The sequence below is a fragment of the Barbus barbus genome (assembly GCF_936440315.1).
Source record: "Barbus barbus genome assembly, chromosome: 27".
Classification (NCBI taxonomy): domain Eukaryota; kingdom Metazoa; phylum Chordata; class Actinopteri; order Cypriniformes; family Cyprinidae; genus Barbus; species Barbus barbus.
Genome location: NC_136755.1, coordinates 2,009,333 through 2,024,777, shown reverse-complemented (window position 1 = coordinate 2,024,777; position 15,445 = coordinate 2,009,333). Strand labels below are relative to the sequence as shown.

Here is a 15,445-nt window from a genome sequence, read left to right as displayed (position 1 = left end):
TAATTTACTTTAAAATATAATTTAATTCAGTGATGCAAATCAGAATTTTCATCAGCTGTTACTCCAGTTTTCGGAGTCATATGATCCTTCAGAAATCATTATAATATATCGATTTATTACCAGTGTTGGAAACAATTTTGCTGTTTAATATTTTTTGGAACCTGTGAGATTTTGTTCAGTATTCTTTGATGAATAGAAAGCTAAAAAGAGCAGCACTGATAATAAATCAACATGATTTCTGAAGGATTATGTGACTCTGAAGACTGGGGTAAAGGCTGATGAAAATTCTGATTTGCACTGAAATAAATTACATTAAAATATATATATATATATATATTGAACGGCAGTGTGTGTGTGTACACACACATTACATAAATTTAATCTATATATCTAAATAAAAATAGTCTATATTCAGTACCTATATGATCCAAAGTAACTAGTAACTAACTACTTGAGTAGTTTTTTTATCCGATACTTTTTTACTCTTACTCAAGTAACTATTCAGACTATTACTTTTACTTTTACTTGAGTAAATATTTCTAGAAGTACTTTTACTTTTACTTGAGTACAGTTTTTGGGTACTCTACCCACCTCTGATGATAATTTACCTTTTTCATCATAATGTATTATTAAAACACTTATAGGAATCTACTAGGATATGCTCTTTATTTTATTAAATAATGCAGCAAAGAATTTATGCACGGAAAACTGAACCGTGTGGGGGGGAGCTCCACCCTACAGAAACACTTGTGATTGGATCAAACAGCAAAAGGGGCAGACTGAAATCAGCCCGTTAAAGACAGACACCCAACTTTGGTGTGTGGCTCTCTTTTGCTTGCTCGCGCGCTGACCTGGTGAAACTTCGGCTCCTCATCGCCAAAGCGCTCCCAGCCATTAACATCTGGCCGAGCATTGAATAACTATCAAGACTTAGTCAAACCTCTAAAGAAACTTTAACATCTGAAACCGTAATAACTGAAACAGACTTCCTAAGAGCGTAATCACGTCACAGAGAAACCAACCAATCGCAAGAGGGCATTCCCAGTGACATCACACAACAGCGATTTCAGCAGCCAATCTGCACCCGGGGTTCCCTCGACCAGGAAAGGAACGGAAACTCAACTTAAAGCAAGTAATATCAAATAAATCTCCTTAATTCTGCTGGAAACTGGTTGCATTCATCTTTAAGAGTAAAGATAGTAAAGTTCCTTGCTTGTGACTCCCTCAGGTTGAAGTTAGAGCATTCTTGAAAACGAGCATTAGAACCTTAAACTCTCTTCAGATCAAAACAATTCATTGCCTGCAATGTGTGTGTTTGTGTGTACGTAATCTGTTTGGTGTTATTTAGCTTAGTAGTGTGTAGAGTAGCAAATAAACTTTGATTTATTAAGAAATCTTTGTCTGGTGCTATGTGATTTTCAAGTCTTAAACTATTTGCCAAAGATTGCGTTACCTATGCTCAAAATTACCTAATCAATTCTGTGTTATTATTGTGGCCACGGTAATAAAACTGAATTGTTAAGAGATAACGTACTGATTTTAACGCTTGCTGGAAAAGTCGTTAATGAGGTATCGTTAACAAGGTATAAGTTGGACGTTTTGATTAATATCGATTAATCATGTAAATATCAATATCGAATCTTAAGAATAGATTCCCTAAAAGCTCAATTAAAATAAGGGCTCATTCTTTACACCCTTGTAGAGGGCCCAGCACGTTCCACTGGCAGCTCAACTGGTTTCGGAGCGCAAGAGGAGCGATGGTCCCTCGAGGGTTGGTTCCTTGGAGGGTTTGCCACCACTGTAATCCTCAGACCACCCGTGCCACCACCTGAAGTAGTCCTCATCTGTCTGCAGACAGAAGGAGAACCAGATCGAGGCAGAGGCAGCAGAGCTCCGTCCCTTTGTCGAGGTAACGGAGCATTCCCACAATGAGAAGATGACTCATCCACGAACACCACCCCAGCATGCTTACTGCCCAGGCACATGAGGCAGCGATCGTGACCATCACCTGGCGCCAGGTAACGACCGCATCCAGAAACGCACAGGTGACACGTCGTCTGTAGCAAGACCCAACTCGTCTTTACAAAGACGCAACGTCGACTTTGCCAGATGCAACATCATCTTTAAAAAGACACACCCGTGAATGCTCTTTTAGGGAAAAAGCTCTTTTAGTGTGCTTAAGCGCACAGGGGAGATGGTCGCCTGCAACACAAACGGGGTAGTGCAACCTGATGTGTGTAATCCACTTGACACGGTAAGAACCACCGCCGCTGTAGCGCTGTACCACCAGCACGAGAGTCTTCCGAAGAGCCTGCTCAACTCATTGAATTCACTCGTCAACAGAAGTGAGGAGCCACTCTGCTCTGAAGCGAAAAGCTGAATATGCGTTGCACCTGCTGCCTACTTATACTCACATTGTGATCAGCGGCAGCTGGATGCAACAATCGCATGCAAATGTGCATTTGCTCATTTAGTTACACTCGAAGTGGATTGGTCTCTCTAAGCAAGATCCCAATTCGTCAGTCACCCGACGTGACTCGGAGTGACCGACTGAAAGGGAACTTTTCTTTAATTACTTCCTTTTAAAATGAAAATGTAAATATTTGCTTGAGGTTTTTTTTCTTGAATGGGTGAATTTAATGAATACAGTAAACACCTGCAATTGAATGTTTGGATTTTCTTTCCTGTCATATTGGAGAAAAGGCTTCAAAAATGATTTATACTTTTGTAAAGGTGGCAAACTGAACATGAACAGAATTATTTTAGCATTTGTCATCTAATGCAGGCTTTCTTTTCTTCTTACTTTGGAATCTCAATCCTTTTTCAATAGATGATAGTGATGCAAATGTTGTAGTTCCTATTTATTCATTTCTTTTGCCGTTTAGCACCTCATATCTTTGCAAAACAATCAGGATTTCCTTCATTTGCTGCAATGAAAACCAAAAGCAGGAATAGACTGATCTGCTTAAATAAACTACTAATTGACATGTAGGCAATGGATGACTCCTATTGAAAATAGTGGGTTGCAAAAATGTGACTTATCTAATGAATATTTAACAAGTAAGAGGATGAAGCGTTCTTGTGAAGAGTTGTCACTGGTTGTCTTGTAAGATTAGTTTAGATGAATTATTGATGTCAGTCTGTTTGATTAATTGTTTTCTATTAGGCTAATTCATAAATGAATGGTACAGTTTGAGCTCGGATCATGGTTTCAGTGGGTCAGTCTGCTCATGTTTTGTCCTATAATAATATGATGTACAGTAGTATTTCAGCTCTAGTTTTCTCAGTAAACTTCCACGGTTACACTGTACTTTGTATTTAGTTTCAGATATTTCTTTGTTGTTTGTGTGAGAGCCGAGTTGTCTTTCCTGCAGTAATGAGACAGAACGAGAGCGGTCGACACTCAGCGAGCTGGAGATGACAGAGACAACAAGAGAGAGAGAGAAAAAATAGATAGACCAACAACCGATTGATAGACCTTCATCTAACACACACAATTACTTTTTCTTGAAATAGGAGTTTGATGTACAAGGAAAACAAAACATACTGTTCACATAAACACTGCAGTTTTGCCATTCTTGTCTCTCCATCTTTATCTCACACGATACATTACAACGCATGTACAGTAACATATTCTAAATAATTCCAACTAAATATTTCCTGTCCTTTTTTATTTATTTATTTGATAAGTAGCCATGCAGTAATTGTTGTGGAAATGAAATAGACTGAACAAATATCTCTATAAATTGTTTTATAAATGTTTTTGGTGCATACAACCTTGACTGACATTATAGGTGAACATCAGTGAAAAACAAACTTATACAGTATGACCCCTTTAAAGACAGTGAAGTCTTATACTTTGTCTGTCTGTCTGTCTCAAAACACACACACACACACTGATTCCAGCTCCAAAGGTCAGAGTGTGTGTCCTGTGATAGCAGCTCACCGTTATGAGGAGGAGGATCAAACGCGCCTCTGTGTGTGTGTGTGCGTGTGTGTGTGTGTGTGTGTGTGTAGTGTATAGAGAGAGAGCAGCCTGCTGTCAGCAGCAGTCATGTTTTATTCTGTTTCATCTTCTTGACAGTGCTGCCAATCACTGTCAGCAAGCCACAGTTTGTGCTGTAGAACCACACACATACCATATGCTTTGACATAATTTGTATTGTTAAAAGCGCTATACAAATAATAGTGACTTGATATGCACTCTTATTATACATATACACACGCAGAAGTAAATTGTATTGCTCAGGTGTTGTTGTTTCACAGCCGAGGTGATTTAATGGAGTTCTCAGTTATGTTTCTTGTAACTTTATGTCAGATGTTTCTCGTACAATTCCTTAAGAACAATAACAAGTCAATTGTTCGAGTTCATATATGACTTTTACAGACTTTTGACATTGTTGACCTCACTCTGTGAGGTTGTCATGAATTACTTGTAAGCTCTGCCCTATGTCTGTTTTTGCCATGCTAAACTTAGCAATAAACACATTGATAATAATGCACCATAACAATATTTAATCAACACAAAGTAATTTTTACAAAGCAAATCAAGAAGTGAATTACTCACCCACAGACATCTGTTGGGCATTATTGTAGTTAAATGCACAATGGCAGATGCACAAACACTATATATTTAGTAAATCTCACTGAAAATGGATGATTAAGCAGTTTATTTGCTATAAAGTATGTGAATCGAATAACATTTTGATGTAAATGGTCCTCCTCCAGACATAAATGTAGGTCTGAAGTACTGCATCAGCATGTTCATCTTTTTTATTTTTCATTAGGTCCAGATTTCTTAGCAGTTAGTAGACTTAAAAATGGAGAATATCCATTTATGCCACACAACAAACAAGCACTATACCATTGGCTATTCACCACAAAAAAAAACAAGATTCCTGTGCAAATGCTTTCCATTTGAATATTGTTTAGAGCACAACATTTAGGCAGGATGTGGCATGATATTTGTTATTATTATGATATTAATTGATTCATTGATGAAATAATCAACAAATTATTTCATAAACAGGTTGCATCCAAAAGTGGAAGTACTACAGATTTACATTTCCAGCAGCACCAAACTGCATCGCCAAGAATTTGTTCAACTTTGTGCCGCTGCTTCAACCGCGCTGCAAAGACTTCAAAATGTCAAACATCATGTACCTATGGTGTGACTTATAAAAAGACAAATAAACATTTAGCCCACTATAAAAAAAAGAGCAGAGATGTATATCATGTATTAGTATTCAGCCCAAAAATAATCCAACATTTTCGGTCCGTTTCATCCAGCCATAGATCTAATTTTTGATTTGTGGCTATTGCTTTTCATCACAAACATTTCTCTCTTATACTCATGTCTACACACTTTCAGCTTTCAGTGTCTCAGAAAGGTGATGCTCATCTTGGGTCAGTTTCCCCCAAATTATTTGTCATAAAGAGAAGTGAAGCTGATCTATAATAGGTAGTCTGGTCTATTGTTACAGTGATTTGATGCTTACTCTCTAGATACTGCGTATCTGCACACGTTACACCCCTGGCCAGGACACAATGACGTTCTCTGACGGTCTCACACTGAACCGCACACAGATGCACAACGCTGGCTTCGGCCCGCTGACAGAGCTGGTGTTCACCTTCGCCAACCAGCTCCTGCCCATCGAGATGGACGACACGGAGACGGGACTGCTGTCTGCCATCTGCCTCATCTCTGGAGGTGATGCTCCTGCACACACACCACAGCAGATAGGCCTATCACAATAATCAATATATCGACTTATTGCACAATATATGCACATGACCTCAATCATTTTTGGTGATACAATATATCGCCCATTATATCAAAATTGGACAATATCAGTTCTCCTATCGTCTCTCGGTCCCTCACAGTCACACATACATTATGTCAGGAGAATGTCTTTAAATTCTAATCAAGGAAAAATCATACCTTCTGTTGTCTTAAAAAACTTCAAAAGTTGCGCTTTAACCATTTTGTGCGAAACATTACGATATTGCTTCTGCTTGTGCGCAGCTTGTTACATTACCAAGTTCTGATTGGCAAATCGCCGTTATTTAGTTCATAAATGATCATAAGTAGAACATTTTTACATTTCATGTGCATGTTAAGTTTTACATAATACACAAAATTAATAATTTAGTGTATTATGGTTTTACAGAAGGGGATGCTTTTTGTCATTTTTTTCCACCAGAGGGATGCCATCCCCCCGCATCCCCACTCAATTCGAGCCCTGGTTAGAATGTCCTTATAATTTCAGCAATGAAACAAAAAATACCAATGTATGAGTTTTTTACGTTTTTATATTCATTGCACAAGCAATGTACTTTTCTGTATATCAGCACAAGTGCACGAGGCCGCAAGCACTAATATACTATTAGTTTTATATAACAGCATGGTGAATGAATCAGTTTTTGAACGAATCGAGTGAGCCAGTGATTCAATGGTCCATTGACTTGTTTCCTTTCTATTGAATCAGCCATTTTGAACAAATCATTTGATATGAATGATTCAGTCATTTATTAAAACAGGGACTTGCTGCCACCTACTGGCAGTTTTATTGTCATATTTATTTATCCATGACAGACCTAACTCAGCCAAGGTGCCAGCACAAAAACACATTCAGCTAAATATTGTTTAATTATCAATATTGACCATAATTCCTCTATTTCAGGCCCCAGAAGAAAAAAAAAACTTTCATAAGTTAATTTAATAAGGCTAATTTTTCATTAAATAGAAATCTTTTTAAAAATGACACCAATTTTGTAATTGTGTAAAATTATCCACAGGACCTATATTTTCAGGTAATTGTCAGCCTCTTACATGTCTGCATGTCATACTTATTCCACAGATATTTTTTCTCAGCTTTTCACCTGTCAGACCCTCCCTGACCTCTGACCTGGCTGTGTTTATTGTAGCAATAAATATTTCTTTCAAATATGTGAAAAGCAGCAGTAAAGTTCTGTACAGAAATGTTAAAAAAAATGGGTTTATTCATAGCATGAACTAACTAGCAAGGGATGTGTCGTAGCTAAAATTAGTGCTTTTAATCAGCTTAACATAATATATTGACATGTATTACCTACTAGTCATCCTACCTGACGCCGGAATTCATGGTATGGCTGATGGAGCTCCTTCAGGAATCTTCCGACCCGACCTTCTCCTGCATGAAGCCCTATTGATGCCAGATAGCCAGTCATGAACTTCCGGCCATACGATGGTCCAGTCTGTCACGGAATTGTCACATTATTAATGGAAATATTTGCTAAATAAGCGGTGGGAATCGAAATATACACTTACTTCGTAAATCGACCCAGCCAAAATCCTCTCTAATGCTGTGTCTGACAAAAGTCGTTTTCTCTTTAGGTCGTGTCCAGCACAAAATCTTCTGACGCTTCTTTCCGAGCAGTCTACGATATTCATCTGCTTCAGTGTGCAGGAAATTTCAGCGTGTGTCATACCGGTTTTGAACAACTCCATGATTAATGTGGAGTGTGGCTCCAGCGCTGCCATAGTGTCGCTAACTTTTTTTCTTTTTTTTAAGCTTTATTAACAATTATAGCGTAATACAATAACAGAAAAACTGCCAGGGGGTACACAAGCCCGCCTATTTGCTCGCAGAAAAATTTCCGGGTGACGCACAACCCAGCAATTAAATATTAAAAACAGATTCTGTTGTGTGGACCCTTTTCAATTTTGTATTTTTGATCCAAAACGAAATTTTAAAATATGAAATACAAGACAGTTTTCATTTTTCGTTTCTGATTCAAAATCAAATAACAAAAAAAACAATCAGATTTTCATTTTTTGATTTTCATTTATCAATTGAAAATGGAAAGGACGAATGATACACGGATTAACCCTCGTTCCCTGAAGGAGGGAACGGAGACGTCACGTCGGCGACCGACGAATTGGGATCTCGCTTAGAGAGACCAATCCACTTCGAGTGTAACTAAACGAGCCAATGCACATTGGCATGCGATTATTGCCGCTAATCACAGCGTGAGTATAAGTAGGCAGCAGGTGCAGCGCATATTCAGGTTTTCGCTGAGGAGCCGAGCCGGTGACCCGGCCGCTCAGCGGTGGTACAGCAGCCGTGGCGACAGGACGTGACGTCTCCATTCCCTCCTTCAGGGAATGAGGGTTACATACGTAACCGAGACGGATACTGCCCCTTCCAGTGTCCTGTGGAAGCCTCCTGCGCCCCTATTTTTTGGCGCAGGTAAGGGCTTAGCACAGAAGACCAGTTACTGTTGCTACGGCACTACCCACTCAGTAAGACTGGATAGCACTGGGAAAACGTACCCGTTCCACTTGGAACCGGACGCTGCAGAAGCCCACCCTTCCCGAAGGAGGTTCAGAAGCACTTACGCATATGAATCAACCGTTTAGGCGCAAATGGAAAATTTAGAGGAGATAGAAGCCTCTTGAACAATGGCAGAACATCTGCTGGGGAAACACGGGCTCTCAGGCTATACCGTGGACTTTACACATATGGGATCCAATTAGGCCTTACATATGGAACCCAGCCCTCTACCGGTTCTCACGGATTCATCGAGCAAGGGCCTAGCGTCAGACGCTCCGCTCCGTCTGACCGCCGAGGGAATGGAGGAGCTCGACAGGGTCTACCGTACGGACTCTCTGGAGCAGTTTTAGCAAGCCGACCCGAAACCGGAGCCTCTCAGTGCTTCTATCCGTTTGAGGTGAGAACACAGGAGGAAACCGGTTCCGCACGCAGGCTATAGAACCTAGCGAACGTGTTAGCGGTCGCCCAGCCCGCAGCTCTACAAATATCTGCCAGCGAGGTGCCTCGAGCCAACGCCCAGGAAGATGCAACACTTCTAGTAGAGTGGGCTCTCAACCTGAATGGGCAGGGCACACCCTGTGCCTGATAAGCCAGGGTAATGTCATCCTCTGCTTGGAGACGGCATTCCCCTTCTGCCGACCTCTGTGACAGATAAAGAGCTGGTCTGAGGTCCTGAAGCTTCGCGTCCTGTCAACGTAGCATCTTAATGCTCGGATGGGACAAAGCAATGCCAGGGCTGGGTCTGCCTCCTCTGAGAGCAGCGCTTGCAGGCTCACCGCCTGGTCCCTGAAGGGAGTAGTGGGAACCTTGGGCACATAGCCAGGCCGGGGCCTCAAGATTACCTGGGAGTCAGCCGGCCCAAACTCTAGGCACGAGTCGTCGACCGAAAATGCGTGCAGGTCCCCTACCCTCTTGATGGAGGCCAATGCAAGCAGGAGCAATTATTGAGTCTTCATTGAAAGAAACTGCAGCTCAACTGTCTGCAAAGGCTCAAATGGGCCCTGTTGTAGTGCTTTGAGCACTACAGACAGGTCCCAAGGGGGTATAGAGGGGGGCCGTGGAGGATTTAACCTTCTTGCCGCCCTAAGGAACCTGATGACCAAGTCATGCTTACCCTTCCACAGGGTCGTAGTTGGCAACAATCGCAGCCACATAGACTTTAAGGGTGGAGGGAGACAGCCTTCGCTCCAACCCCTGCTGCAAAAAGGACAGCACCTGGCCCGCAACTCCAAGACGATCATCTACCCACCATGAGAAGATGCCTCATCCACAAACGCCACCTCAGCATGCTTACTGCCCAGGCATGTGAGGCAGCGATCATGACCATCACCCGGCACCAGGGAACGACCGCATCCAGAAACGCACGGGTGACACGTTGTCTGTAGCAAGACCCAACTCGTCTTTACAAAGACGTAACGTCGAGTTTGCCAGACGCAACGTCGTTTTTAAAAAGACGCACCCGTGAATGCTCTTTTAGAGAAATGTGTGCTGAAGCGCACAGGGGAGATGGCCGCTTGCAACACAATCAGGGTAGTGCAACCTGATGTGTGCAATCCACTCGACACAGGAAGAACCACCACCGCTGAAGCGCCGTACTGCCAGCACGAGAGTCTCCCAAAGAGCGTGCTTAACTCGTTGAATTCACTCGTCAGCAGAAGACAGGAGCAGAACAATATAACCGCTCGGCTCCAAAGCGAAAAGCTGAATATGCGCTGCACCTGCTGCCTACTTATACTCATGCTGTGATTAGCGGCAGCTGGATGCAATAATCACATGCCAATGTGCATTGGCGCGTTTAGTTACACTCGAAGTGGATTGGTTTCTCTAAGCGAGATCCCAATTCGTCAGTCACCGACGTGACTCGGAGTGACCGACTGATAGGGAACAGCTGTTAGTTCTTGCCCAATTTGTACAGAATTAAATTAAAAGGAATTATTGTAAAATGTTTACACTCCAAGGCAGATTACGGGCAACAGGCATTTTAGGATTGTTTATGATTTGGTCTTTGTGGTTTAGGTGTTCTTTTGACTACCCCTAACTTTTCACAGATTTAGGAGCTGGCTTTAACACTAAAATGCTTTTCTTAGAGCAAACATTTAGGTTAAAATTATCCCATCCCTAAAATTATAAAATGATCTCATTATTTTTAAGAGTTTCTCCCTACTTTTAGCCTTAAGAAGCCCAGATTTCTAATGTGACCCTCCCCCCTGTTGTATGTATGTTGGGCATCACAGTCATTGCGATTTTGGGAATGTACTGTTTTGAGTATTTATGTGATTTTTGTGACTTGAGTGGAATTCACTGTTGTAAACATAGACGTCCTTATTAGAAGTCAGTGTGGCATCAGAATGTTTTTGAAACTGATATTTCAAGGTAAAAAAAAAAAAAAAAACATACAGTTGCTTTAAGAGCAACAACTATGCAGAACAGACTGAGCTGTCATTCACTAAATCTCACAGGGCAACTGCTGCAAAACTAGCTTAATTTGTTTGATTCACATTTAAAGCTTGGCTCTGCTGCCTTGATCACCTTAGTTGCCTTAATTGCACAAACAGTTTGTCAGAGCTGTGCACTTTTGTTGACTTGCACAATTCGATTCTCAATGAAACAGGCAGTATGACTATGAGGAATGAATTTAGATCGGCATGCCTGTGATTAACCCTCCCTGTGCCAATGTTAGTACACATGTCATAGATTGCCAATCCCTATTTAGATTGGCATTAGAAGCACCAGTACAGGGGTGTTCAACCCTACTCCTGGAGGGCCACTGTCCTGTAGAGTTTAGCTCCAGCCCCAATAAAACACACCAGAAACTGCTAATCAATGTCTTACAAGGCATAATAGAAACATCCAGACAGGTGTGTTGAGGCAAATTGGAGCTAAACTCTGCAGGACAGTGGCCCTCTAGGACTGAATTTGGACACCCCTGCACTACTACAAATGTCTTTCAGTTAGTTTGAGTGAAGTTTTTTTGTTGTTGTTGTCATTTATATTAGATGCAACCACAAAAGTTTTAACTTCTTATGTCATTGTAGTTCAGAATACCCAGATAACCTACTACTTGGTTTGCAAAATGCATGGAGAAATCAACTGTTTATTGAACACCTTACATACTGCATATTATTTCAAATAGCCTAGTAGAACTAGTGCAGAAAGTAGGGGTGTAATGGTGCACATATTTCTACCCGAGTAAATATGCTGGTCAGGGGGCCACAAACAATAGCGGCGCCCCTACGTATTTGTACCGAAAATTTTTGGTATGTGTTTTTCGGTTTAGTACGCATGTGTACCAAGCAAATGCAGCATTGTTTTAATCACTGCACGAGTGGAATTTTACTGGAATCTTCCGTTTATATATTATTGTTACTTTTGATAGGAAACAAAGTCTCATCTTTTAATTTATGTTAAATCAAGGAAATTCAAACAATAAATGCCATTTTGATGCTCTTTGATGTCCCGCAACGATCGCTGTGTAAACGCCTGTGGAGGCACAATCATCCCTTCCTCTTTACCACTAGTTTTAACATGAAATAAACATGAATGAACATGTCATGTAATCACTCAATCAGTGTTTCAACTGTGGAAAGGCGTCAATAAAACAAAACGTCACAGTAGCATTTCATTTACATCAGGCAAGTCATTAGTGTTTCAACTCGTCACAAACAAAAAGCATTTGAAACAAAGAGCATTTCGGGGGAATATTAGACTATATATTCATATTATATTTTACTTAACCTGTTAGTGATGTCTTAATTATTTAGTGCATGTTTAAATAAATCTGTTATGAAACAGGTTATGACAGGCACTGTGTAAATTAATATATTTCAACAACAAATAAAAAATATAATTTAGAAGTTATTTTAAAAACTGCATTATGTGCAATTTACATGTTTACATGTTTGGGGTTGTTAATTGTAACCTTATAGTAATGTAAAAGGGCTCCCTATAGTTTAGAACATAAGATGAGAAGCTAAGAAAATGTTAATTATAATTAAATTTATTTAAAGAAAGATCAATTTGTTTAATTAAAAAAAAAAAATTATAATAATTTTATATTTAGTTTTTCCCCTGCTGTACCGAAACCATACCGAAACGTGACGTCAAAGCCATCATGTTTGTGTACCGTTACACCCCTAACAGAAAGTGAGAGTGATAACACTGCCCTTCCTCACTGAGCATGGCACATTTAGAGGGTTCATATTCTGTTCAACAGCACTCTGAGGGCTGGACTGTTTGTGATATCTTATTCATTTATAATGTCTCCGATCATATGCCGTCTCTGTAGATCGTCAGGATTTGGAAGAGCCTTCAAAAGTGGACCAGCTCCAGGAGCCCCTGCTAGAGGCTCTGAAAATCTACGTGCGAAAGCGCAGACCTAGCAAACCACACATGTTCCCCAAGACCCTGATGAAGATCACAGACCTGCGCAGTATCAGTGCTAAAGGTCAGCATGAACACTGATTCTTCATTAGGTCAACACTGATGTGTAGTAACTTCAGGGTCTTCAGTGACTACTGAACTTTTAAAGTAACTGGCATAGACAATAGAGGACCAGCATCTCTCGAATCCAAAGATGTGTTTTATAAAATACGGGTGAATGGCTGATTAGAATTGGGATGATTCTTAATCCCTGACCCCTAATCCTAAATTTGTTGTGACAGTATAGTTGTTTCCAGCATTGGGAAGTTACATGTAACAATATTACGCAATTTAATTACAAAACAAATGTAATTGTAATCAGTTAAATTACAGTTACTTATTAAATGTTAATGATTACAAAGGGAGTTACTTGTCTCCTCTCCACCAGTAAGCTGGTGTGTGGTGGGCGTTCTGGCGCACTATGGCTGCCGTCGCATCATCCAGGTGGATGCTGCACACTGGTGGTGGACGAGGAGACACCACCCCTCACAATGTAGAGCGCTTTGAGTGCTTAGAAAAGCGCTATATAAATGTAATGAATTATTATTATTATTATTACTTCTGAATTTTTTTCACACATACCCACATACAGATTTATTTAATAAATTGCTGTGACTCCTTTAAAATATGAGACACCAATGTTTCAAGAGTTTAGGACACATATTTCGATAACTGTATTATTTCCTATTTGGTAGGTTTAAGTTTAATGCTTTTTTTTTTTTTTTTAGATTAACTGTTTTTTCCTGTCGTAGCTATGCAAATATTTGATTTCAAAAACAGTAGCTATTAAAATATTTCTTGTTATGGTTTTAAATCTGCATTTAACCTCAGAATGATCTCAAATTAAAAAGAGGTGATGACGTCTGATTTTGTGGTGGCTGTGCCTTAAAATTTAATTATTATAATGGATTATAATATATGGATTATAATATAACCATGCAAAATTATATAATAATATCATTTTGCATTTTGAATGCAAAAAAAATGAAATATTAATGCTATTGGATAATGTTTTTTAATTATAAAAAATATTACATTTTTTATAATTAAAAAATATTATCCAATAGCATTAATATTTCAAATTTTTTGCATTCAAAATATATCAAAGTTGAAAATGCTGTTTTTCTTTGTGCTAAAATCTGTTGGTTTTTTTTGTTTTTGTTTTTTCATGTGGCAGTTATAATTTTATAATTCCTTTATAATTATAATTTTTTTCTTCAAGCAAGTGTAAACATAATTACTTAAGACTGAAGCTGTGTCTCATTTTAAAGTCTTCGCCCTCCAGAGTCAGCCGCAGGATAATTAATTTCAGAATAGTAGCTATTATAAAATTGATCATTATTCCTTCCGAAGCTCCTTCTTTATTCCTTATTGCCTTTCTTACCTTGGAATGTGACAATGTTCTTTCTCATTCACCTCATTCACTGCAAAGAATGCTTTTCTTACTTACTGTTTTTGTCTTGTTTTCAGCCAAAGTATCTAAAAATTCTAAAAAAAAAAATATTTTCTAGACATGTAAAAAATTATTGTCTTGTTTTCAGAAAAACATGTCAAAATTAAGTGAGTTTTTGCTTGAAACAAGCAAAATAATCTGCCAATGGGGTAAGCAAAATAATCTTATTTACAAACAGAAAACAAGATTATTTTGCTTACCTTCTTGATTTTGGCTGGAACAAGAAAAAAAAATCCAAGAAAAGCATTTTTTGCAGTGTTGGCACCTCTATGTGCTAATATTTTTTAAAAAACTAATATTACAGCAAAACTGGATTGAACACAAAATTGCAGGGATCCTACATAAATGCATGTTATAGAATGATATTTAAATTTGTAAAAAAAAAAACAGATGGAGCTGACAGTGACTGTCTCCTGCAGGTGCAGAGCGAGTGATCTCTCTGAAGATGGAGATCCCGGGATCAATGCCTCCTCTCATCCAGGAGATGCTGGAGAACTCGGAGGGTCAGGATGGACAGAGCTCCTCAGAGCGCAGCGGCTCGGACAAAAACAGCAGCAGCTCCACGGTGCCCAAAGCCTCGGCCCCCTCCCCGGAGCCCACAGATGGAGCCACCTCCTCCAGCGAGGAGCCCTAGAGCCCAAGCGGCTCAGGAAGCCTCAGACTGAGAGACTGGACCTCTCCAGTAAGCTGGATTTCTGCTTTAAGAATAGACGATGGCTGGTGTACAATCAAAACAGCTTGGAAGAATCACACACACCCTGCAGTTCATGTGTGTGTGTGTGTGTGTGTGTGTGTCCCACCTGTGACAGATGTGAAGCTCCTCAGGTCTCCTGTATGGATTTCTTCATGTGCATGATAAGCTGTTACTTTTTATTAATTGATTTCCACACTTTCTCTTTCATTCAAGCCGATGCATTCATTGTACATATCATTGTATGTTTCTATGATGCATTTGTTGGTGCTTTTTACATTGTCTAACATGCTCATTTATAAAGGAGCCGAAGTCCTTTAAAATACACTTATATAGAATGTTTTTGCATATAGACTGTATGGAACTCTAATATTTTACATTGGTTTGTATATTTAAAGCTGTTTCGATTCAGATTTTTAAAAAATCAATCTCTATGTTCACTTCTCTGTGTAGGGTGTGATGATCAGTAATCTGATTTCAGGCCTTCATACGAAAGAAGGCTTTAGTAATTGACTTCAACCACGCTCTGTCTACTCACCCTCGTGTTGCTCTCAAACTGTTGCTCAG

General features: G+C 39.7%; 1 protein-coding gene across 1 annotated transcript in view; it reads left to right on the top strand.

Annotated features, from left to right (window-relative positions):
• The window catches only part of LOC306847267 (retinoic acid receptor beta-like), a gene marked incomplete at both ends in the record, with an annotated part of 157,519 nt that extends 142,698 nt beyond the window's left edge, over nucleotides 1-14,821 (top strand). The window contains 3 exons of the mRNA XM_079381115.1: nucleotides 5,506-5,710; nucleotides 12,601-12,759; nucleotides 14,607-14,821. Of these exons, the coding sequence (XP_079237241.1) occupies nucleotides 5,506-5,710; nucleotides 12,601-12,759; nucleotides 14,607-14,821 (579 nt within the window). The remainder of the gene's footprint in view (nucleotides 1-5,505; nucleotides 5,711-12,600; nucleotides 12,760-14,606) is intronic.
• Between the last annotated feature and the right edge of the window lie 624 nt (nucleotides 14,822-15,445).